Source organism: Thamnophis sirtalis, unplaced genomic scaffold, assembly GCF_051295495.1.
Source record: "Thamnophis sirtalis isolate CommonGarterSnake01/CBP01778 unplaced genomic scaffold, rThaSir2_p1.2 scaffold_1, whole genome shotgun sequence".
Classification (NCBI taxonomy): domain Eukaryota; kingdom Metazoa; phylum Chordata; class Lepidosauria; order Squamata; family Natricidae; genus Thamnophis; species Thamnophis sirtalis.
Genome location: NW_028261381.1, coordinates 112,961,458 through 112,986,629, shown reverse-complemented (window position 1 = coordinate 112,986,629; position 25,172 = coordinate 112,961,458). Strand labels below are relative to the sequence as shown.

The 25,172-nt window shown below is 45.2% G+C and overlaps 1 protein-coding gene across 1 annotated transcript; it reads left to right on the top strand.

The window, feature by feature from the left end:
* Positions 1–21,343: 21,343 nt before the first annotated feature.
* LOC148049690 (acyl-coenzyme A thioesterase 3-like) lies at positions 21,344–24,096 on the top strand. Its single transcript, XM_087724353.1, has 3 exons — positions 21,344–21,797; positions 22,408–22,610; positions 22,990–24,096. The coding sequence occupies exons 1-3, from the start codon at positions 21,344–21,346 to the stop codon at positions 23,587–23,589; spliced, it is 1,257 nt and encodes a 418-aa protein (XP_087580479.1). The 3' UTR covers positions 23,590–24,096.
* Positions 24,097–25,172: the final 1,076 nt, after the last annotated feature.

The window sequence follows — 25,172 nt, the reverse complement described above, 5'->3', positions numbered from 1 at the left end:
TACCTGATCCAATGAGTCATTTGTTTTAATAGTAAACCGCAAAGCAACTTCCCTTTCCCTCATTTCTGTTATTAAGAACCTGCTATGATGAGGTCTAATTCAGTGGTTCCCAAACTTGGCAACTTTAAGACTTGTGGACTTCAACTCCCAGAATTCTCCAGTTCTGCTGGTTGAAGAATTCTGGGAGTTGAAGTCCACAAGTCTTAAAGTTGCCAAGTTTGGGAACCACTGGTCTAATTAATCAAACCTTAACTGTGGTAGTGGTTTTCTAAAACTAGGGTTTGTAGTGCATATGTTATTCATTGTCCTATTCAATCCTTTCTAATAAAAGAGAAGGAAAAGAAGAGAAAAAGAAGAAGAAAAGAAAAAAAAGAAGTAAGGAAGTGCTGGAAATTACTAGCAAGTATGGCCTGAAATAGAGAGAGTGAATGTACTCTCTATCATTCTCTCTGATGGAATATGTTCACAGGAAAATAGGGTGCGTCATTTAATAGGGTAAAAATTAATTTTTGCAATTTCCTTCAATGAAGGGATTCTAAAAATATGTGTTTTACACCAAGAATTCAAATCTGCTGTCATTTTTGCAATTACACAACATTTAGCTTGGCATGGTAAATCCATGTCTGATCATATATGGATTGGAGCAGGGGTGAAGTTCAGCAGGTTCTGGAAAGCCGGTAGCAGAAATTTTGAGTAATTCGAAGAAACGGCAAATACTACCTCTGGTTGGCCCCAGAGTAGGGGAGGGAATGGGGATTTTGCAATATCCTTCCCCCAGGAGTGGGGAGGGAATGGGGATGTGAGATAATCATCAAAGCCTCACAACACAGAGACAAGTCTGGTTCACAATTCAAAAAGGTTTATTTACAGAAAAATAAAAAGCGTTTGCAAAGGTGGCCTCCAAATCTCCTCCCAAGTGGATCGGGTACAAGGAGAGCAAAGAATAACATTCAAACAACACATTTTATAGACGCTACTCCTAAGAAACTCCCCCTCTGTAAGCTCATTCATTTACATCGTTTCTTTCATCATTCCATATTCTAAAGGGCCAATTTGACATTTTCTTGAGAGGCCCCTATCTCTTATTTGGTTTTTCTGGTGCCTTTCATTTGAGCAGATGGCTTCCTATCTAACTTGTACGGAGCTTCCTGTAAACAGCTTGGAATAACAAAGGTTTACCTTGTCCTGTTTACTGAACACATTTTGTAGTTAGCAAAAACAAAATAATGTATTACACATTTTAGGCAAGAATATAATGGCTTATACATTTAACATTGTAAAAGAATACAAAAGCAACCTTTTAACATTTTATAGAAGAGTAACTTAAAATCATTTCCTTCAATCCTCACTTTTCCTCTTCACAGTAACTTAATCTTTTATACCTACAATAATTCATAATGTCCTAACTTCTCCTTAGTTTCATATGGAAGCAAGTTTTTACATTCAAAGTCCTCCATCTCCTGCTTCTCCACTTTCATTATTAGCATAGATTCTTTATTTCTATTTGTGATTGATGTAGTTATTAAGGTCATATTGCTCATAGTCCTTTTTATTAACATTTGTGTGAGAGGAATCAAGCATGGTAAAAACATGATAGCTAGGAATCCTAATATTGCAAATCTTGCTAAATCTTTCCAATTTGAAAACCATCAACCAAACCAATCATTTACCCCAAGTAAAGTTAGCCCTTTCCAGGGTTGGACTGGAACATAGGCTAGCTTTATCATGTAATTTCCTTTACTACTTTCCCACTCTCATCTATTTCAATACAACAATTACTCAAATTAAATTTTTCCACACACACCTCCTTCTTTAACTAGTAAAGCTAATCTATGCTGCATAATATAAGTCTGAGACATTACACTCCCCTTAGCTAGATGTTTTAAAATACTTACCATGCCATTATTTAATACTTCAAGCACTGCTTGTAATCAATTACCCTGTTTAAAATGTATATTGGCTCTCTGGCACCTAGGGTACCATCTTCTGCCCATGTGGCAGGTCCATAAAAATTGATTACCTTCTTTGGAGTCCATTCATCACCTTTCCACTCTTTAATCTGTATATTACTTTGTTGTACAAGATCTTTTTTCTCGATTTCTGCTTAATAAATCATCATATACAGTTAATCCCAGCAATTGTTTTTGTTCAATGGGGAGGAGGAAAAAGCTTCATTTTATTATTCCTAATACAAGATCCATATCACCCTTAGGTAAGTAGGCATTTATTTTTAGATTTAGATTTTATTAATATTTGTATGCCGCCCTTTTCCCTGAGGGGACTCAGGGCGGCTCACATAAAATCAGGGGGGGGGGCAATACAGACATTGACATAGAGACATATAATAAAATAGCAAACAACATACATTCATCATTCGGGAGGGGCAACTATCCTTGTCCCCAGGCCTGACGGGCTAGCCAGTTCTTAAGGGCTGTGCGGAAGGCCTGGACGGTGGAGAGGGTACGAATCTCCACGGGGAGCTCGTTCCAAAGGCATGCCTGACATTAAGCAGGATCTCACCTCGCACCCATCCCCAGAGTTAAAAGCTTCCATGGGTGGAGCACCCAAATGTCTAATCCCTGCAGCGAGCAGGAGAAGACGATGGCAAGGGTCACAACCAGCTGAAAACCAGAGGATGACTGGCAGGCAGCTGAAAAAGAGGATCTCATGATGAACCATGCTTTACACTTTCTTCAGGAGGCTTGGGAACGATGACGCTTCCATGTGAGTCTCGCTGAAAGGGAGAGTGGATTAGCCGAACAGGCAGAGCGGGGAGCAGAAGACCTGGCTAGCCCTGAAACGTCCCTGGGAATGGCTACAGGAGCTGGGCAAGTGGGAGGGACCACAGCAGCAGCAGCAGCAGTTCAAGCTCCCCCAAGAAGAGGGGTAAACCCCTCAAGGCAACAAATTACAAAGGTTCTTCCTCTTGGAGGGAAGTTCAGAGGAGATGCCAAAGATCTGGGGGGTTTTTTAGTGCAAGTTTGGGTTTACATGCAAAAGTATGGTGAGGATTTCCCATTGGAAGTTTCCAAAGTGAGAAGTGCTACTATGGCTTTGGAAGGCAAAGCGGCTGCCTGGATAGTAGTTTTGCATAATGATGATTCCCCCCTGCTGAGGGTTACAAGAGGTGTATGACAGCCCTGAGGAAATGCTTTGATGATCCCCTCCTAAATCAAAAGGCAAGAAGCAGGAGGAACCCCTTAACCCAGGAGGGGAGGCCTGTGGCTGAGTACAAACAGGAGTTTCATGAGCTGCCTGTGCATATGCAGGGATGGTCCGAGGAGGCACCAAGAGCAGAAAAGGAGGGGCATTGGGAGCCCAACTGCTACGCTAGACATGGCCCAAAACTGACCCCAACTGGTGGGAAAGAACCTGGCTGGCAGCTAAGGAGACGCTGTGGAACCACCAAGGCAAGGAAGGTGCCAATGTCCTTCCTCCAGACCAGGAGGAGAAGGAACTCTCCTTTTCTGTGGGAGAAAGTGAAACTGACGCAGATGATGACCACTTGGTAAGTCCCCGATTGGGCCCCATGACCATCTCAGTAGAATTAAAAGTACCCTCAACTGGAGCCCAGGGGAAGATGCTGGCCCTTTTAGACTCTGGATGTACCTGATGTGTAATCAGCCCAGAGGTGGTGGAGAAAATGGGTTTAAGACTGAGAACTATGAAAGTACCCATTGCCTTTTGCCAGCTGGATGGGACAATTGCTGGGGGGGGTGTGAGCGGCCCATTTTGTAACTGGACTGGTGGAGATGTGGATGGGGGATCTCCAAGAAACCCTGAGTTTCACTGTGGCGCCAGGAATGGAATGACCCCTCATATTGGGATTACCTTGGCTATGGAAATGGAGGGGAAATCAGTATTGGATACCATGAAATTATAATAATCATCACAAAGTTCTGACAAATTATGTGTGGAGCTATCAGGCAGAAGTCAAATCAGCCCTGCGAACTGCCACGGGATTGCAAGAGCTGCCTTGCTAATTTGTCCCCTTGCACAGCAGAACTGGCAATTAAAAAGCAAAAGTGAGAATGTTGGCTTTAGTTATATTACATAGAGATTTTGTGGACAGCAAAGCTACTGAAAAATACAAGAATATCCTATTAAAACAACTGGTATATTAAAATATTGCCATTGTGTCTATTGTAAATCATGTTCATTAGGAACCAAAAGATTATTTATTTTTTGCACATTTACTGTACCTCACAAAAGTCTCTTGTAACCAAAATACTGTTAACTTTATCTTCTAAAAATCACATCATGTAGGCCAAACCCCCACCGTAGGGAGGAGGAACCGACCAGGTGGTTCCGCCCCAGGCGACTTATGGACCCCTTGAGGTTCCAGACGGAGCTTGGGGTTATTCCTGATACTCTCGCCCACAGTTCGGCGGAGACTCTGGTTGCTGCCTGGCACTTGGCGGCATCAGAGTCTCTTGACCAGATTGCGCCACTACGGCCCCTCCGGGTCGGCGGATCCCGGAGGCCTCCTTGGTTCATCGAGGAGCTCCGGGAGAAGAAGCGCCGGAGGAGACGCCTAGAGCACTTGTGGAGGTCCGATAAGTCCGAATCGAACCGAGCACTTCTGACAACATGCACCAAGGAATATATCAGGGCATTGAGGACAGCTAAAAGAACATATATTGCCACCTTGGTTGCGTCCGCTGAGTCCCGCCCAGCCGTCCTGTTTAGGATAACCCGCTCCCTCCTAAATAGGAGGGATGCGGGGGACCCCCTACAGGGTAAAGCTGAGGAGTATGTCCAGTTCTTAGCGGACAAGGTTGCTCGGTTTCGGTCGGACTTGGACTCCACCTCTGCAGATCCAGCTGAGACACAGGGGGATAACTTGGCAGACCATCTCTGGGTTGAGTTCCAGGATGTTGCCTCAGGGGATGTCGACAAGGCCATACGAGCTGTTAGTGCCTCCACCTGTATACTGGACCCGTGTCCCTCCTGTCTGGTTGCCAACAGCAGTGAGGTGACACGAGGCTGGATCCAGGTGGTCGTTACCGCCTCCCTTCGGGAGGGGCACTTCCCCGCCACACTTAAAGCGGCGGTGGTGAGACCCCTCTGAAGAAACCATCCTTGGATCCAGCCGTTCTTAACAACTACCGTCCAGTCTCCAACCTCCCCTTTGTTGGGAAGGTTGTTGAGAAGGTGGTGGCCTTCCAGCTTCAACGGTCCTTGGAGGAAGCTAGTTACCTTGACCAATGTTCCCTCTAATTTTTTTTCAGTGTGAGCGGGAAAGTATAGTGTTTGAGCGGCACAGTTTCATGCCTGAGCACCTAAGAGAGCAACAGTTTGAACTGCTGTCACGTCTGCTGGACATTTGCGCAACATTCCAAGCGTCAAGCGCCGATTGCGAGCGAGGTTTCAGCCCAATGAATGCCAGGCATGAAAAGTGCCACTCAAACACTATACTTTTCCGCTCACCCTGAAAAAAAAAAGACTTCTGCTCAGCTTTTACATTGTTAGACTGGCTAGAGAGAGACATGGCACCAACAGGGTCCTGGGTCCTGGCATTTTGCAGGCAACCTGCCCTCTCACATTCCTTTGGAATGCAACCCATCACTTTTGAATTAGATTTTGCCAATTATCCTATTAAAAGATAATCCTATTATTCTAAAATACGACTAATTCAATATTAAAAACTGTAAATATTTAATGCTGATAAATAATAGCAGTAATTGTTATTTAGTATGAGTAAAATCAGTATTGATATATCAATATAATATCTATCAAAATTGACAATAAACACTAAAATAACAATACAAATATATAATGTGAAATATAAATGTAATAAATATAATATATAAATGCAACATAAATGTAATAAAATAATTTATCATGAAACTCTCCCCCTTTAAAGTAGTAAGATCAATTAAATAGTCTAGCAAGTTTGGACTATATGCTATGTTATGTTACTTAAGAATATATATACCTCAGAATCAGATACAGCATCCACATCTTTCCCAACTGAGTCAATAAAATCATACACCATGCCAAAACTATTTTAAATAAAGATATGAAATTAATCAAGTCTTGCATTTATTTTTCAAAATGAATGTACTATTTTTTGTTATTTAAGTTTGTACCCCATCTTTTCATCTCCAAGGTATTCAAAGCAGCTAAAAGATTTTTTTTAAAAAAATTGAAATCTACTTAAAAACTGGTGTTAACATCACCATAATCTAATTCAAAAAGCCTGGCTAAAAGGGGAATTATCCTTTTCTAAAACCAAAAAAGAAAGAACTGCTTGTATTCTGTAGTATTTAATCAATGCATAGCTTTCAAATGTAATCCAAATTATATATCTAAACAACATTATAAATCATTTAAATATCAGAAGATTCGAGCATTGTTTTTTCTGATCTCTTGGCAGAAAGGATGTGTACTGGCATTTTATGGAATTTAAAATGATTAAGTCCATGACACAAATTGCACAATAGGAAATCCAGCCCAGAATGCATTTAACTCATTGTATCACCAGGGACCAGAATTTAGCAGGCCCAGGGAAAAAAAAGTAGGTAAGGCCACTTTATAGCTAAATTTGATACCATTAAAAATTAAATAGGATTAAAATCTGTGGTTTATAATTTACCCAGTTGTGCAATGTCGCCCGCCCCACTCCTTTCGCAGTAGCCCGCTGCACCAAGGGGGCATGTAAGAGGGAGGGGGAAAACAGGAGGAGAGGTTCAAATCCAGATTTCCACCCGGATGCCTCCCAGATGGGCCCGAAGATTCCGGCCAGGGTGACCACTCTGGCGCTGCCTATCATTCCTGCCGCTCCCCGGGGAGGTGGGGCAGCTGCGTGGAGATGCATCTGCCTTTTGCGCCCACCGACAAGATACGGATCCCAACCCCGGGCCCGGGCGTAATTTGATTCCCCTCTTCCCTGAGCTCACAATAACACCCTGTCTCACAAACCAAGAGCCCATCAGGCCGAGTTCGACGGAGAGGCTTCGAAGAAACAAGCCAGCATATATTTTTTTCAAAAAAAAAAACCCAGTCCGGAGCTCAGCTGAGCTGAGGCTTTTGGATGAAGCCGTCACCAACGCGTTTCCCCCTCCTCCCCCTCCCCCGTTCCTTCAAGACAGGAAAGGAAATTAGGTCCGTGGGCCACATCCAGCCCAGCCAATCAGGCGGGAGCAGCCGGCGAGGCCCGATCCTGCCTTCGCTGGCAAAGCGAGTCCAGGCAGCAATTATTAGACAGAGGCGGGTAGAGAAAGACGGACGAGCAGAAGCCCAAATGAACGGAGACAGGCCAACTCATGCATTGATGATTGGGAGGGAAGGGGGGGGAGAAACAAGGTGAAACGAGAGCGTCAACCAGTTACCCACCCACCCACTCACTCTCCACTGCCGCTCTCCGCATTTTCTGGGCGGGGTCTCGCAGTCGCAGGAAGGAATCCCCTCTCCAAGGGATCCCCCGAACTGCCGAACATGGACTTGAAGAGCCGTGCTCTTCAAAACAAGTCTGGGGAGGTCCTTTGCAGGCGGCCAGTTCTAGGCTCCTGCAAAGGACTTCGCCACGTTTGCTTTACAGAAAACTCTGCGCGGCAGATAGAATCTGCTGCGCGGGCTTTTCTTGCGACGTGCGCGGCCGCGCAGGCGCGCACCTTAGAGGGAACAGTGACCTTGACCCCTTCCAGTCCGGCTTCAGACCTGGTTACAGCACAGAAACCGCTTTGGTCGCATTGACCGATGATCTCTGGAGAGCCAGGGATGGAGGCCATGCGTCCATCCTGGTTCTCCTTGACCTCTCAGCGGCTTTCGATACCATCGACCATGGTATCCTTCTGCAACGACTGCGGGAGGTGGGAGTGGGAGGCACTGTTTTACAGTGGTTCTCTTCCTACCTCTCGGACAGGTCGCAGTCGGTGTTGGTTGGGGGGCAGAGATCGTCCCCGAGGCCCCTAACTTATGGGGTGCCGCAGGGCTCGGTCTTATCCCCCCTACTATATTTAACATATACATGAAACCGCTGGGCGAGATCATTCGGAGGCACGGGATAAAATACCATCAATACGCGGACGACACACAGTTGTATCTGTCCGCCCCATGCCAACTCAATGAAGCGGTGGATGTGATGAACCGGGGTCTTGAGGCCGTTAAGAACTGGATGAGAGCTAACAAACTGGTACTCAACCCAGACAAGACCGAGTGGCTGTTGTGTTTTCCTCCCAATAATTTGGCCAATGTTCCATCACTCAGGCTGGGGGGTCAAATTTTACACCCCTCAGACAGGGTTCGCAACTTGGGAGTCCTCCTGGACCCACAGCTGACTTTTGACCATCATTTGTCAGCTGTGACCAGGGGGGCATTTGCCCAGGTTCGCCTGGTGCGCCAGTTGCGGCCCTACCTGAATCGGGAGGCCCTCACAACAGTCACTCGAGCCCTTGTGATCTCTAGGCTGGAATACTGCAATGTGCTCTACATGGGGCTGCCCTTGAAGAGCATCCGGTGACTTCAGCTAGTCCAGAATGCGGCCGCGCGAGTGGTTCGCCCACATAACACCTATCCTCCGCGAGCTGCGCTGGCTACCTGTTGATCTCTGGGTGTGCTTCAAGGTGCTACTTACCATCCATAAAGCCCTCCATGGTAGTGGATCTGAGTACTTGAGAGACCGCCTTCTGCCGATTACCTCCCTTCGACCCATCAGATCGCACAGATCAGGCCTTCTCCGAATTCCACCTGCCAGTCAGTGCCGACTGGCGACTACGCGGAGGAGAGCCTTCTCAGTAGCAGCTCCGACCCTTTGGAACGATCTCCCCGTGGAGATTCGTACCCTCACCACCGTCCAGACCTTCCGCACAGCCAATAAGATCTGGCTATCCCGTCAGGCCTGGGGATAAGATTCTAATCCGCCCCACCTGAATGTTGAATGAATGTTGTGTTTTACTGTTTTATTTTATTTTATTCACATATTTTATGTTTTGTCTTGCACTCCTTCCCACGAATTGTAAGCCGCCCTGAGTCCCCTCAGGGAAAAGGGCGGCCTATAAATGACAAATAAAACTAAAAAACTAAACTAAACTACAAAAATTAAAGTTTTTGTTCTGCATGAATCTTACCTAGCTAAGCAAAAATAACCCATGCTGTCATAAACTAACATCAGAAAGCTATTATCTGAGTTACAAAAATGTTTAAGCTAGTTTAATCAAGTCTTGTTTTGATTTGTTCTTTGACATCAGCCGCTGACTTTCTTCTTGGTCTCTGATATAACCCCCATGCTTCTTATGCGTATACATACTGCTTGCTGCCTCTGTGACCCGTTTCACATCTCTCTCTATTGATCGGGCATGACAGAGCTACTGTGGTACTTTCATTGATTTATCAAGGAATTTCTTTATTTGCACTATAGTCAGTTTGCACATCAAAGGAGGCTCACATACAGACAAGCCAATCAGCTCCAGCAGCAACCCCCCACCCATATGACTAGCACATATGTTCAAAGAGAACCTTCACCTTTACTTTACTTTACATTTGAAAGCTGCTGACACAACAGACGTATTCCTAACTGACAGGACTGAAAGTTCGCAGAAGGTGGCGATTTTACTCTGAATTATGCCAGCTAATAATTGCATTTCATGCATTATCAAATATTTGCCTAACCTTGTCCTGATCATTTCCAACCAGCCTCATTTCCCCATATGGGAGACTTTAATAATTTCATGTGCCTGTATTTAGAAGGAGAATTCTTTTCCCCCAAAAAACATCACCTATCCCAGTTCGTCTCCAGGAAAGATGGGAAAAGTTCCCATTTGAAACCCTGAACAATGATGCAACCTACAATTTTGACCTAAAAGGGCCTAAGGTTAAAGGGAAGAGCTACGAATAAATATTGGACTTGTGTCTGCAGCCTTGTGATTGTATCTGGCCACAACATGCTACTTAAAAAACAGTGGTCAGATTGCCTTCCATTGTCCTGAACTGAACAGAAGGTTAATACAACTTGTTGCACAGCAATCTTGATCTGACACTCTTTATGTGATTTGTACATTTTCAGTTCTTTTTTTCCCTAAAAATTTCTTCACTCTAGCTCTGCTTATCTACTAGCCATCTAAGACAAGCATTAGCCTTTCTTGGAAACCACATAATGTTACCATGATATCCTATATGTGTCTTTGTAGGACATGCATTCTTTTTTTAAAACTCCCATCCCATTTGCCACAAGGGAATATCACATTTTATTTTTTTAAAAGAATGACACGTTTGGAAGCTCAAGCCATTTACCTCCTCCAGTCTGATTCGTTTAGTGAATTGCCATCATTCTTTTTTTCTCTTGTGCAAATAATCATATAGCCTACAGTTCAATGCTTGTAAATTTTCTATGTAAATTTGTATTTGCTAGCAGACATTAATGCCTATTTTCTTTTGGCAAATATTATGAAGAAATTAAATCCATTCTCCCTGTATTTCCTTGTACTGCATTTGGGTGTTTGTCAACAGCTAAACAAAACATTGCCTTTTCCTGCTATTAATTAGAATTAACATAGTGTGGGTGGGGTAATAGGATAATTTCTGGATTACAGGAAAAGCAGATAATCCTTCTTTTGTAACTCAGATTGCAGATTAAATGTTGGGTAGCCCTGCTCAACTTTCATCTACAATTCAGTGCAATATGACTAATGTATTCTGTCTTTTGTTTCTACTATAGGTAGTCCTTGACTTACAATATCGTTTTGCCACTGTGTGAAGTTACAATAGCACTGAAAGAAGTGACTTACAATCATTTGTATGTCCTCACACTTATAACCACTACAGCATTCCAATGGTCATATTATCAAAATTTGGGTGCTTGGCAATTTGTATAACCATGAGGGCAGCATCTTGGAGGTCATATGATTACCATTTGCAACCTTCCCATCAGGCTTCTGTTAAGCAAAATTAATGACGTTAAGTTAAATTAAGTGTGATTCACCTAACAATTGCAGTGATTTAGTTAAGAACTGTGGCAAATTTATTGATTTATTTAGTAAATGGCAATGTTACATTAGCCAGGAGACTACAACACTAATACAGAGTAGTAGTTTGGCTGCCTAAGACCGTAGCCCTGTTTGGTTCATGCTTGCATGCTTTCCAAGGTGATTACAGCTAGTTCAGAAAGAAAGACAAGTGGATTTCCTGCAGCAGCATCTGGGACCTGTGGGAGCCAAACTGTCGCCATAACAGGCTAGGTGAAATAGCTAGGAAACAAAGAAGAATAGACAAAGCTATCTGAATTAAGAACCTAATGGAAATTTACCAAGGCCGTGTCAAAAAGACAAGTTCTGAGAAAAAACAAGATAAGAAAGTGTTCATTCTGGGTGTTTATGTGCAGGGCAGCCTCTGCTATCTGAAACACAAATACACAGGGATGAAAAACCTTGCACCAGAAACATCTTTATGGCCTAACGGTCATAAATGCAGCCTCATGTAACAAGAACTATGTGAACCAGCTACTCCCACACATGCCCTTTCTCCTCCCTATGCTGAGTTATAACTTTCTATCCGCTCTCTCCCCCTCTCAATGCCATGCAACTTGTAAATCTTCTGTTCCCCCTTTTGCCCACCCTTTGCCATGATGTGATTTGTAGAAGGCTGTGAACTTTTTATTAGTTTACTTATGCCATATGTGATTATATATGCCTTTTGATACGTTCCTTTTTGATGACGCTGTAACTAACTTTTTCTAATAAATAAGCACTCTGAACAGACAGAGATTGCCACTTTATCCAGATTGCTGCCTTTGTGTTTCATTGGGAAGCAGTTTCAGGAATTGGGACCGTAAAGTGGACCACTGGTTGGGGAGAACCCTGCATCCTGCAGGCGCTGTCTCTTCAGGGACCTTCTCCCACCACTGAAGCCACCTCACAAAAGAGAATTGCAACAGGGAAGGTCCAGCATTAGCAGGATTCTAACCATCTGCACAAAACATTGATGCATCTCCCCACTGAAGGGGTACCTATTTATCTATTCACATATAACATGCTTTCTAACTGCTAGGTGGACAGAAGCTGAGGCCAGTTCTGGGAGCCCACTCCACCATGCAGGGTTAAGACTTAAACCGCTGGAGCAAAGACCATGTCCAGCATCATTAAGCCTTTGCGCTTCTAGACTGTGGCACCAAAGGTAGTAAAATCAGGTTTCTACTTCCGTGAATACAAAACTTCCTTCTAGAAAAAAAGTGCATGCTGATTTTTTTTTACTGCAGTTCCTTTGTATGTTCTCAACTCATGGTCCCACTACCCGTGTTGCTAGGGAGGTTTCTTCCAAGGCAGCTTTTCAGGGTGGAGTTGGATACCCTGTTCCTCTGCTCTAAATGTTCTTGGTGTCCTCCAAAGTACAGCGTTCTCCAGCCAATGCTGAGAATCTTGAGAGTGAAGCCCACCCAGATTGTTGGGGGCAATATTCTGATTCTGTAAACTGCTGTAAAGCACTCTGAAGCAGTATACAAGTCTAAGTGCTACAGCTATCTAGAAGACATCCAGGTTGAGTATGGTTGTTCTCCAGAACTGGATCTCTGTTGGGTATACATCTGGATCCCACTCATTGTTTGTGAAGAATTCTACAGAAGTCCCATTCCTCTCTGGTTTTTAAAGACATTTTGTCAACCTTGTCAATAACATCTTATAGGTAAAGGTATGTGCTAGTTGTTCCTGACTCTAGGAGGCAGTGCTCATCTCTATTTCAAAGCTGAAGAGCTAGAGCTGTCTGAAGATGTCTCCATGATCGTGGGACCGGCATGACTAAATGCCGAAGGCACACAGAATGCCATTACTTTCCCACCAAAGGTGGTTCCTATTTTTCTACTTGCATTTTTATGTGCTTTCGAACTGCTAGGTTTGCTGAAGTTTGGACAAGTAACAGGAGCTCACCCTGTTATGCGATACTAGAGATTCTAACAGCCAAACTGCTGACCTTTCTGATAGAAAAGCTCAGCATCTTAGCCACTGAGTCACCGTGTCCCTTCTGTAAACATCTTATATCTCCCCATTATTTGTGTTTGCATTTAATTTGCCTAAAACCACATCCAGGTTTTCTGGATGTATGTGAAGGGGACAGGGCGTAAAGTATAATTTAAATAACTAAATACAATTACAGGATAACAAAACAGGAACAACTAAATCTCTGTGTGCAGTATTCCTCAGTACCACCTCCCTCTTCTTAATAGCAGAACTCTTATCTTTATTTACTGTGGGATCAATTGCAAACAATATCTTTCTATGCAAAGAGATAAACATTCAAAAAGGTACATTTCTTTCTTATTTTTATCTTCCAAATCTGTGAACTTTAATTAGTTTTGGTTCTAAATGATGATGATTACGATTTTAAGGTGTTAATTGTCCTTTGAAAGGTAGGGTGGCTGCCAAGAGTTGCTAAGATAGTGAGATGGGAGGCATCTATATTAATAAATAAAAGGAGACATGTCATGAATAAAGAAAGTGCAATAGTAGGAAACTCACATGTTCATACATTTTATTAAATACTTGGAACACTTTCCAGAAACAATCCAGGATTGTTTCTCCCTTTCCTTCTATTCTGTTTGGTTCTCTGTTTTTGAAAATTAAAATTCGTCATCCTGCTAATTCGTTTTAAGTCTGGCCCAAGTTGTAATAAATATTCTCATTGAGATGTCCTTCAGATGAATGGGGACCACACCTCCTGGAATTGCTAGTCAACATGACTGTTGACTTCTCTCAGTGGTGGGTTTCACTTACCATCACTACCGATTCACCAATCATGCACGTATTCCGTTTACGCATGTGGCTGACTCGCGCTGCGCGCGCCTGCCCAATCTACTGCCCTTGCAACAACCAGATGATTGTTGGCACTCGTGCAGGCACCGCGCACTGTGCGCATGTTTGCAATTTGCCTTTTGCCATAAAAACAGGTATAGAGCGCGGACGGGTGGACAGGTCAAAAGAGCCACTGTACCGGTTCGCTCTCAGCTGCTCCGGGCCACTACTGGTTTGGCTGAATCAGGCTGAAGCGGCAGCAACACACCTCTGGATTCTCTGTAAACAACAACAACAACATTTTGGCTGTAATCCATTTTAGAGTGCTATTTGATACTAGGACATTTTCTTACAGTGAATTTCGTCAGTTGAATTCAGTTGCCATAACTGACGTTAGCTTAGGAAAAATCTCTTAGCTGAGATTTTCCTGCAATGGAAATGAGGCATCTTCCACCTGTCTGGAACGGGGAAGATGCCTCACGGCCGCCCGTCCAAGAAGATGTTGTTGAGGAAGAAGAGGGCGGCCTGCCTCTGCTGGGCAAGCCTGCTTCGCCGGCCCCGGGAGAGCCTCAGCCGCCACTGCTGCTGTGTCCTCCGCCGCCGACGGTGTCGGCGGCCCCGCTCAGGCCCCCCACAGGCTTCCTGCTGCCCCCGCGGTTGAGCTTGGCACTTCCCGCGGGCTGCTGCTGCTGGACAGCCTGCTTTGCCCTGTGCCCGCGGCCGCTGTCAGCTGGAGGAGGAGGGCTACCTTTGGAGGCAAAGAACGAAGCATGTAGAACGCCCTTCTGTCGCCGCGCTGTTGTCGCGGTGGTGATGATCATCGCGGCTTTAGCGACGCTATTTAATCTCCGCTATTTTGCGTAGTGCGGTTTTGTTGTGCCACGAACTCATACAACCTAGTGTGCATCTGCCAGCAGCACCCACCTCCAATGCACTGTATACCATGCTCACATGACTGTATTAACATGGCGTGCCTACTGCATCCTGTAGCACCTATTTTCTGCTCAGTCACCCTTGTGCTATGCCACAGCAGTCACTTACCTGCTCGCCAGCCTGCTTACCAGCTTTCCTGTGATTTGGTACTTCCTGCCAGCTTTCCCATGAATCCTGCCTGTTGGAAGCTGGCAGGGAATTGCAAGGGGATCCTCACTTAACAACAGCAATGAGGACTGCTGGAATTGTGGTTGCTAAGGGATGAGCTCACATAACATGCTCTTTACAACCATATTGCTTAGCAGTAGAAATTGCACTCCTAATTAATATAGTTAAGCAAGGACTACCTTGCTCATGTTCATTTAGAGCAAAGACCGTCTTCAAAATGGATTCTATATGATGTCTAATTACTTCACATCCATGCTTTTTAAAAAAAACAAACACGTACCCCCGTGGTGGGATTCAGCCAGTTTGCACCTATTCGGGAGAACCGGTTGTTAACTTTCTAAGCAGTTCAGAGAACCGGTTGTTGGAAGAAATGTTGAGGTTATCACCCGTACCCTGTAATGGGATTAATGGGCTTCCAGTTAAACCAGTGGGCGACATGATGGCTCCCATGTATCTTAACTACATAAACTGCTAGCTTTATTTGACCTACACACATCTGTCTCTGTGTGGATTGATGAACTGAGGAATGAAATAAAAACATATGAAGACATTAGACCTGGAACTTTATCTAATCCTTGGCATTTTGGAGGTAATTAAACTCTTGCCTTGTTGGAACAATACTCAGAGTTACTGTTATAAGCTGTTAAATGACATATGGATCAAAAAAAGTATGTTATTGAATGACTACTTAAAAGATTGTACCACAAGATTTTGTCTTAGGCCTAGTACTCTTCAACATCTTCATAAATGACTGATTAGGGAATATAAGGGGAACTCATCAAATTCACAGATGAGGCTTGAACAATGGGCCCATCCAACAAAATGAAGTTTAACCTGGAGAAAAGCAAAGTTTTTAAACTTAGGTAGGAAAAACCAAAGGTACAAGTTCAGATTAGGCAAAACCTGGTTCAAAAACAATAACTTGAGCAGGACCTTGGTGTCGTAGTGGACGATCACTGAAATATGAGGCAGCAGTGTGTGTCTGTAGCCAAAAATGCTAATACAATCCTTGGTTGTATAAACAGAGGCATAGAATAAAAATCATGTGAAGTATTAGTACCACTTTATAAAACCTTAGTAAAGCCACACCTGGAATACTGTATCCAATTTTGGTCGCCACATTACAAAAAAGATGTTGAGACTGGAAAAAGTGCAAAGAAGAGCAACTCAGATGATTAAAAGCCCGGAGACAAAAACATATCAAGAAGGGCTGCAGGATTTGCGTTGGTTTGGCAGGAAAAAAGAAGGACTAGGTCAGACATGATAGCAGTATTCCAGTATTTGAGAGGAGGGGGTGGGTCAACTTATTTTCCAAAGCGCCAGAGGGCAGGAAAAGAAACAATGGATGGAAACTAGTCAAGAGTGATTTGCGCATGTGCGATGGAAGATGGTTGCCTGAGCTTGCCGCTCAGGTTGGAAGAGAGAAAAACGCCTGGACCGAGCCCCCGCCGACTGCCAGACCTCTCAAACGGGAGAACTAGGGTGAGAGGAATCCAGGGCGTCCTGGGGAGCTGTTGCTTGAGAGAGACATTTTCGGGCTGCTTAAGACGGGCCTCGGCGGTGCCGAGTGGTGTGGGATGGCCTTCGGGCGGCGTTCCCCCCCCAGATGGTGGTTTCTAGCTAACAGCAGCGTTCTTCGCCTGATGTTGAATGGGAGAGGCAGCGTTTTCGCTGGGAAGAGCGGCGTTTCCATCTGGAGGGGGCTGCTTTTGGGGGCTTTGGATAGTTCTAGGGGCGAGTAACAGCTAGGCGCCCCCCCACCCATCGCGCGCCCGCCCTCACTGTGCAAACAACAGACAACAGCGGTGCTCTCTTTGACGGGTCTAGCGGATACACTGACTCTTGCCCCCAGCCGTTCGCCCTGGTGGCGGCCTGGAACTGACTGCAGCGATATGCAAACTTGATACCCCCCCTCCTCTTTTGACTACTCTGATTGACTCTGACGGAGCGGGGAGTTTGGGGACTGATTCTGACTGAGCGGTGAGCCTGAGGACTTGACTTTTATTATCTTCTGACTCTTATTATCTTCTAGAGAGATGGTGAAGGGTGGGGGCTGTTGGAGACCTTCGGGATTGGCGGATTAGGCGGCTGGCTGTGTTGCCGTCGCTGTAGCCGTCCCTGGACGCCCCCCCCCCGATTCTATTGTTTACCTTACTGCCGCCTTGCTCACCCTGCCGCCGCCCCTTTGTGGGCCCTTTGCGGAATAAAGCCCCATCCATCAGATCTGGCCGTTCATCTGCCTGTGCTCGGAGTGGAGAGGAAGTTGGCGTGCCATTTAACATCATTTCTGCATTCCTTAGTCCGGAGAGAAGAGAGGCCTGGACGGCCCTCTATTGGCCTCTTTATCATCACAGCCTCCCTCTGGTGCTGCCTCGTTGGAGCAATAGAGGATGGCAGCCGTAGGAGCGAGGACTTGGCATTGCGAAAATCGGTGCTCTCCCCTCCACCTTCTTGAGCAACTTAAGCCAGTTCCAGACTGTGGCCCCCCAGGCTTTGGACCTTGTATGGCCTCAGGAGAGGGAGAAGAGCCACTTTTCTGCATAAGATCTTTAAGACCTTTTACGAAATCGCACGACTGCGCAAATTTTTAATTGGTATGGTGAGTGTATGGGATCTGCTTGTGATTGAATGAATGGCCCACTTTTTATTACCCCCCATTACTATTGTATTCTATGTTGAGACTGGAAAAAGTGCAAAGAAGAGCAACTCAGATGATTAAAAGCCCGGAGACAAAAACATATCAAGAAGGGCTGCAGGATTTGCGTTGGTTTGGCAGGAAAAAAGAAGGACTAGGTCAGACATGATAGCAGTATTCCAGTATTTGAGAGGAGGGGGTGGGTCAACTTATTTTCCAAAGCGCCAGAGGGCAGGAAAAGAAACAATGGATGGAAACTAGTCAAGAGTGATTTGCGCATGTGCGATGGAAGATGGCTAACATATGGGGTGCCGCAGGGTTCAGTCTTATCCCCCCTACTATTTAACATCTACATGAAACCGCTGGGCGAGATCATTCGGAGGCACGGGATAAGATACCACCAATACGCGGACGATACCCAGTTGTATCTGTCCGCCCCGTGCCAACTCAATGAAGCGGTGGACGTGATGAGCCGGGGTCTCGAGGCCGTTAGGGACTGGATGAGAGCTAACAAACTGGTACTCAATCCGGACAAGACCGAGTGGCTGTTGTGTTTCCCTCCCAATAATTTGGCTAGTGTTCCATCACTCAGACTGGGGGACCAAATTTTACACCCCTCAGACAGGGTTCGCAACTTGGGAGTCCTCGTGGACCCACAGCTGACCTTTGACCACCACCTGTCGGCTGTGACCAGGGGGGCATTTGCCCAGGTTCGCCTGGTGCACCAGTTGCGACCCTACCTGAACCGGGAGGCTCTCACAACGGTCACTCGGGCCCTTGTGACCTCTAGGCTGGAATACTGCAACGTGCTCTACATGGGGCTGCCCTTGAAGAGCATCCGGCGACCTCAGCTAGTCCAGAATGCGGCCGCGCGAGCGATTGTGGGCGCACCGCGGTTCGCCCACATAACACCTATCCTCCGCGAACTGCGCTGGCTACCTGTTGATCTCCGGGTGCGCTTCAAGGTGCTACTTACCACCCATAAAGCCCTCCATGGTAGTGGATCTGAGTACTTGAGAGACCGCCTCCTGCCAATTACCTCCCTACGACCTATTAGATCACACAGATTAGGCCTCCTCCGAGTTCCATCTGCCAGTCAGTGTCGACTGGCAACTACGCGGAGGAGAGCCTTTTCAGTAGTAGCTCCGACCCTCTGGAACGATCTCCCCGTGGAGATTTGCACCCTCACCACCGTCCAGACCTTCCGCACAGCCCTCAAGACCTGGCTATCCCGTCAGGCCTGGGGATAAAGATTCTAATCCGTCCCCACCCGAATGATGAATGAATGTTGTGTTCTATTTTTACTTATGTACTGTCTCATGTCTTGTCTTGTATCCCCCTCCCATAAATTGTAAGCCGCCCTGAGTCCCCTCAGGGAAAAGGGCGGCCTATAAATAATATCTAAAAAAAAAAAAAAAGGAGAGAAGCAACCGGGAATTAAGGAGAAACTTTCTAATAGTGAGAACAATTAACCAGTTGAACAGTTTGCCTCCGGAAGTTCTGTATGTTTCATCCCTGGAGGTTTTAAGAAGAGACTGGAGAGCCACTTGTCTGAAAAGGTACTGGGTCTCCTCCTTTAGCAGGGGGTTGGACTACATATATATTGTAAAATATTTCTTAATATATCTATATATTAAGAGAATATATATTTATCTTTCTCTCTTTCTCTCTCTCTCTCTCTGTCTCCATGTGTGTGGCTCTTTGTCTCTCTCCCCCTCCTTCCCCCTCTGTCTCTCTCTGTCATTCTCTCTCTGTATCTCTCTGTCTCTCTCCTCCCTCCCCCATCTCTGTCACTCTGTGTGTGTGTGTGTCTGTCTGTCTGTCACTCACTCACTCACTCACTCACTCTGTCTCTCTCTGTCTCTGTGTTTCTGTCTGTTTCTACCTTCCTTCCTCCTTCCTCATCTCTGTCACTCTCTGTCTGTCTCTCTGATTCTCCCTCTCTCTGTATTTCTCTCCCTCCCCCCTTCCCATCTCTGTCACTCTGTTTGTGTGTGTGTGTGTGTGTGTGTCTGTCTGTCTGTCTGTCTCTCTCTCTCACACACACACATACTGTGGTCACCTTTAATCACAGGTTAAAAGTACCTGGCAGCGGCGTTTTTCCGTGGCGGAAATAGCAATAGCAATAGCAATAGCAGTGGACTTATATACCGCTTCATAGGCCTTTCAGGCCTCTCTAAGCGGTTTACAGAGAGTCAGCATATTGCCCCCAACAATCTGGGTCCTCAGCATATTGCCCCCAACAATCTGGGTCCTCGGAAAGTCTCCGAGGCTGTAAGTTACAGGGTGTGTGCACATCATGAGCCTGTTTTCAATGGTGTGGAGCCACGGCGAGGCTCTGCGCGGCTGGGGATGACTCTGGAGCCCATCCGGGAAGACGAGAAACGCGATGGGTACCCCCTCCCCGCCGATGGGCTCTGGACCCCACACATCTTTCACAGCCGCCTCGTTTCCAATTGTGGGGATCCATGCAGAGGATTCCCCGACCTCAAAAAAAAAAATGGAAACGAGGTGGCTGTGAAAGACAAGGCAGCGCCTTGTCAGAGTAAGAACACTTTCTCACCATTATGAAGTCTCCGAAGCTGTAATTGTACGAGGTGTGCATGCGCACCTATGTTTTCTACAGCGTTAGCCGCGGCAACTCTCTGCGCAGATGGCGATGACTCCGGAGCCCATCCGCGGGAGGTTTCGAGGAACGCGAAGTGGAGTTTAAAGTTTAGAGTTCCGATGTTCTTAGCGACCCCTGTGAAAAGATCGTTCGACCCCCAAAGGGGACGCGACCCACAGGTTGAGAACCAATGTAATAAACGGATTCTGCTGTGCAGGGGGACAAACTCCAGCAAGGGAACTTTTCAAACCCCTTGGCAGGTCGCAGGGTTGAGTTGACTTCCGCTTCGTTGCCCCCCCCAAATTATTTCCGATTTTTAAGGACTACATTTCCCAGAAACCATCATGGCGTGCTTTTACTCTCCGCCCTTCCTTCGAGTTATAAACTGGGAGCCAAAGTCTAGGAGGCGAAAGAAGCACGGCAAGTCTGAGCGGGAGCAAAGGGAAGTTTGTCTGGCTGAAGCAAATTTGCTGTGATGGCGGCGCGCATCCTGGTCTTGCCTTCCCTTAAATATGAGGCAGCAGTGGGTGTGTGTAGCCAAAAACGCTAATACAATCCTTGGTTGTATAAACAGAGGCACAGAATAAAAATCATGTGAAGTATTAGTACCACTATATAAAACCTTAGTAAAACTTGAAGGTCCCTTCCAGTGCTACTCTGATTGATTGATATATTGTTCTCTGATTTGACATTTTGACAAATAGTGGTTTTAATATTGGGGCTGATCTGTTGAACTAATATGACTGCTGTAATTTCATATGTGTTTTAGTAACATCTATGGTTGCAAATAAATATTTAAATAAATGTGTAAAAAAACCAATAATCTTTTGGTCCCTAATAAATATGATTTATAATAGACATCGTGGCAATATTTGAATATGCCAGTTGTTTTAATAGGATAGTCCCATCTTTTTGAGTAGGTTTGGTGTCCACAAAATCTCTACATCATATAATTAAAGTCAATGTCAAAAATTCTCACTTTTGCTTTTTGATTGCCAGTTCTGCTGTGCAGGGGAGCAAACTCCAGCAAGGGGACTTTTGCAAGCCCTTGGCAGTTCGCAGGGTTGAGTTGACTTCAGCTTCGTTCCCCCACACCCAATTTGTCAGAACTTTGTGACTGTTATTATTTATTATTTTTAAGGACTACATTTCCCAGAAACCTCCATGGCGTGTTTTCCTTCGGGTTATAAACTGGGAGCCAAAGTCCAGGAGGCGAAAGAAGCGCGGCAAGTCTGAGCGGGAGCAAAACGAAGCTTTCCCCGCTTTAGCAAATTTCCTGTGATGGCGGTGCGCATTCTGCTCTTGCCTTCCCCCGTCTGCCTGTATGACGATCCCGTGCAGGTGAAGATCGAGGGCCTCTCTCCGCTACAGGAGGTCACCGTCGCGGCGTCTTTGGAGGATGAGAGCGGCCACCTCTTCCAATCGCGCGCGTACTATCGGGCTGAAGGGAACGGAGAACTGGACCTCAGCTGCTCCCCGTCGCTGGGTGGGAGCTACTGCGGGGTGGAGCCCATGGGCTTACTGTGGGCGCTGGAATCCACGACGCCCTACAAGAGGCTGAGTAAGAGGAACGTCCTCACCCCGTTCTGTGTCACCTACGAGGTGTACGACGGGCGCGGAGTCACCGGCTCGCTCCTTTGCAGCTGCCGCAGCGAGAGGCACTTCGTGGCCGAAGGCGTGAAGAGGGTGCCCGTGCGAGAAGGCCGGCTCAGAGCCACGCTTTTCTGCCCGCCCGGTGAGTTGCAAGTTGCACGGGTGGATGGGCTGAAATCCCGGGGGTCGCGGGGCTGAGGTCTCTGAAACGAACCCGCTTAGGAGGGCTGTGGAAAAGCGGGCAGCGAATGAACTGACTGGAAACAATTTCATCCCTAAAGGTAGATGGTTGAAAATACCTGAGACAAACACACATCCCTCCATCCCTGGAGCTGCTTCCCTTCTAGGTTCCCAAATTCTACCAAAACTAACTTATCAAACAGCAGCATTAAATCAAAATAGTTAAAAAAAAGATTTATTCTAGATCTGAATAGAGAAGAATTCCAGCTCAATAAAACTTGGAACTCCACAAATGGGTGAGACATTCTCTGATATCAATTTATCTTGAAGCAAAGGCTTCACTAGAAGTCTTAAACAAGGTCTGTCCAGCATTTGTTCCACAGGTGTGCTGGATAGCTCAAAATCTCTAGATGGTTTGATTTGGGTGTCTTGAAGTCCACCAACTGTTGGAGAACTGGGAAAGGGTGTCTTAAATTGTAGGGCTGGTCCCTGAATTTTCCTTCCAAAAGTGTCAGCCTGTGTGGTTTTATATTCCTGTAAAGCCCTGTTCTTTTTCGTGTCTTTTTTTTTAGGTCCTGGACCTTTCCCAGCAGTTCTTGACTTGTATGGATTTGGAAGCGGACTGGTGGAGTACAGAGCAAGTCTTTTGGCAAGCAGAGGTTTTGTTACACTGGCACTTGCTTTTGTAGCTTTTGAAGATCTCCCAACTGTCCCACAGTTCATTGACTTAGATTATTTTGGTGAAGCAATAATGTTCCTACAGAAACAAGAAAAGGTATGGAAGCAAACTAAGATCATGGGTGAAGGGGCGTTGACCTTTGAGCAAGAAATAATTTGGTCCTTTTATAGTTTTGTAGTGCAATGCAGTTAATCTGAAGTCTTGTTCCAATGGAAAACTTTAGTTTATACTGAGATTCATAAATGCAAATTTATCTTAAGCTGATGCTGAAGAGGTTTTGGGTTTGGTTCCAACTTGTGTTGCAAAAATTTCTATTTGGCCACCCTCCCTCCACTTAATGTTCTCCAAATTCGTTGTGTATTTTGAATGTTATAATTGCAGACCATCTGGAGGAAAGGAAGTTAGGAAATAAATTTAAATTAATGGGTAAAGAATGGATATGGATATTAAGATAATCCTTTTCCTATGGTTTCAGGTTAAATCTATGAAAATTGGAGTCCTGGGACTATCGAAAGGTGCAGATCTCGGTCTTTCTTTACCTGCATTTTGGCCAGACATCCAAGCTGCTGTCAGTATTTCTGGCTCAGGGTCAAATACATATTTCCCTTTGAAAGTTAAAGGACACATCATTCCACCTCATCCTTTTGATTTGCAGAAGGCCAAACCTACTGATGTTCCGAATGTACTAAATTTTGCTGAAGTAATGGATAACCTCAGTAACCCATCGACCTGGCCATGCCGCATCCCTGTTGAAAAGTCCTCAAGCAAGTACCTCTTCATATGTGGACAGGATGACAAAAACCTGAAAAGTCAAATGTTCTGCCAAGAGGCTGTTAGCCGCCTTCAGAAGAATGGACGTCATGTGGAGTTCTATTGCTATCCTGGAGCTGGACACCTCTTGGAGCCCCCTTATATGCCCTTATGCTGTATTTCATATAACAAGGCACTTGGGGGCCTTCTAAACTGGGGCGGAAAGCGGAAAGAACATGCAGAGGCACAGGAAGATGCCTGGCAAAGAATATTAGCCTTTTTCAGACAACACTTGCTGGAGTCATCTTTGAAAAGTACTTTATAGGGTGCAGTTTCTTTAGTTGTTAGTTGGTAACCAAGTTAAGCTCGGAGTGATGGCCTTTAAACAGTATATTTTGCCACTTTCATGTACACCAATGGTGCACCACAATTTTCATTAGCTTGGTGAAAGCTCTTCTAGCTGGAGACCCTTAAGCAGCTTATACATAAATTGTTTGTAATAAACCAGTGGTTCTCAACCTTCCTAATGCCGCAACCCTTTAATACAGTTCCTCATGTTGTGGTGACCCCCATTCATAAAATTATTTTCATTGCTACTCTATTACTGTAATTTTGCTACTATTATGAATTGTAATGTAAATATCTGATATGCAGGATATATTTTTATTGTTATAAATTGAACATAATTAAAACATAGTGATTAATCACAAAAACAATATGTAATTATATATTATGCAATATTTCTTAATATATCTATATATTAAGAGAATAGATTTTTCTCTTCCTCTCTCTTTCTGTTTCTGTCCCTGTCTGTCTGTCTGTCTGTCTGTCTGTCTGTCTGTCTCTCTGTGTGTGGTTCTTTGTCTCTCTCCCCCTCCTTCCCCCTCTGTCTCTCTCTGTCATTCTTTCTCTTTATCTCTCTGTCTCTCTCCTCCCTCCCCAATCTCTGTCACTCTCTCTGTGTGTGTGTGTGTGTCACTCACTCAGTCTGTGTGTATGTGTGTCTCTGTGTCTCTGTTTCTCCCTCCCTCCCTCTCTCCCATCTCTGTCACTCTGTGTTTCTCTCTCTCTCTCCCTCTCTCTCTCTCTCTCCCTCTCCCTCCCTCTCTCTTTCTCTCTCTCTCTCATCGATATGCTGCTTATTCATCTTTTTTTTCTTCATCCTCTTCTATTACCTTTCTATTCTCAGACTTTTTTGGGTTCTCCTGCCCTTTTAGATTGTAGCTCTTCTGTGCGTGGGACAGGTGATCTGGGAGTTACAAGACCTGTTCTCTTAGGTCAAAGGTCAGCAACCTTAAACACTGAAAGAACCACAAAGGTCCTAACTGGAAGCCCTCCTGTTCAATTCTGGAGCCGGCTGGAAGTCCGGTTCCCCCACCATAGAGTTTCCTCCTAGCATGGTGTCTTTTTTCCTTTTCCTGACTGGGGATGAAAGAGCCATACGAGGACAGCTTTCTGAAAAAGGTAACAAAATGGGACCACACTTGGCATGGGGAGAGGAGTTGGCAAAAATAAACAGGCCAGCTTCAAAAATAGAATGGATTTGGACAAGGGTTGCAGAGAAGAAAATTCCAGAAGGATTTTCCTCATGCATCGCTTTGGAAAATGACCTGGCCTGTTGCTGTAATTCCCCTTTTCCCAGCTGGTTGTGTGATGCAGAACAGGGCATATGCATCCAGCCATGTGCTTCCCTGTGCACATATGTATACAAAGCCACATGTAATACCAGGAGAAAACAAACATACAGATGGGTGTACTTTTCCTGTTTGGGCCTACATAAATAGGCAACATGGATTAGTCACTAGAGAAAATGTATGCAGGTAGCTGTATGAAACACCTTATTTCAATACAGTGAAGAAAACACCAGATAATCCTTAAGACCACAATTGATGACATAATTTCTGTTGC

What these genes read in the sequence shown, in the direction of transcription:
- LOC148049690 (XM_087724353.1), top strand. Translation starts at nt 21,344, where the DNA reads ATGGCGGTGCGCATTCTGCTCTTGCCTTCCCCCGTCTGCCTGTATGAC. An exon ending in CACGCTTTTCTGCCCGCCCG is followed by an intron (nt 21,798 to 22,407) that starts GTGAGTTGCAAG and finishes CTTTTTTTTTAG; the next exon opens with GTCCTGGACCTTTCCCAGCA. An exon ending in TCCTACAGAAACAAGAAAAG is followed by an intron (nt 22,611 to 22,989) that starts GTATGGAAGCAA and finishes CTATGGTTTCAG; the next exon opens with GTTAAATCTATGAAAATTGG.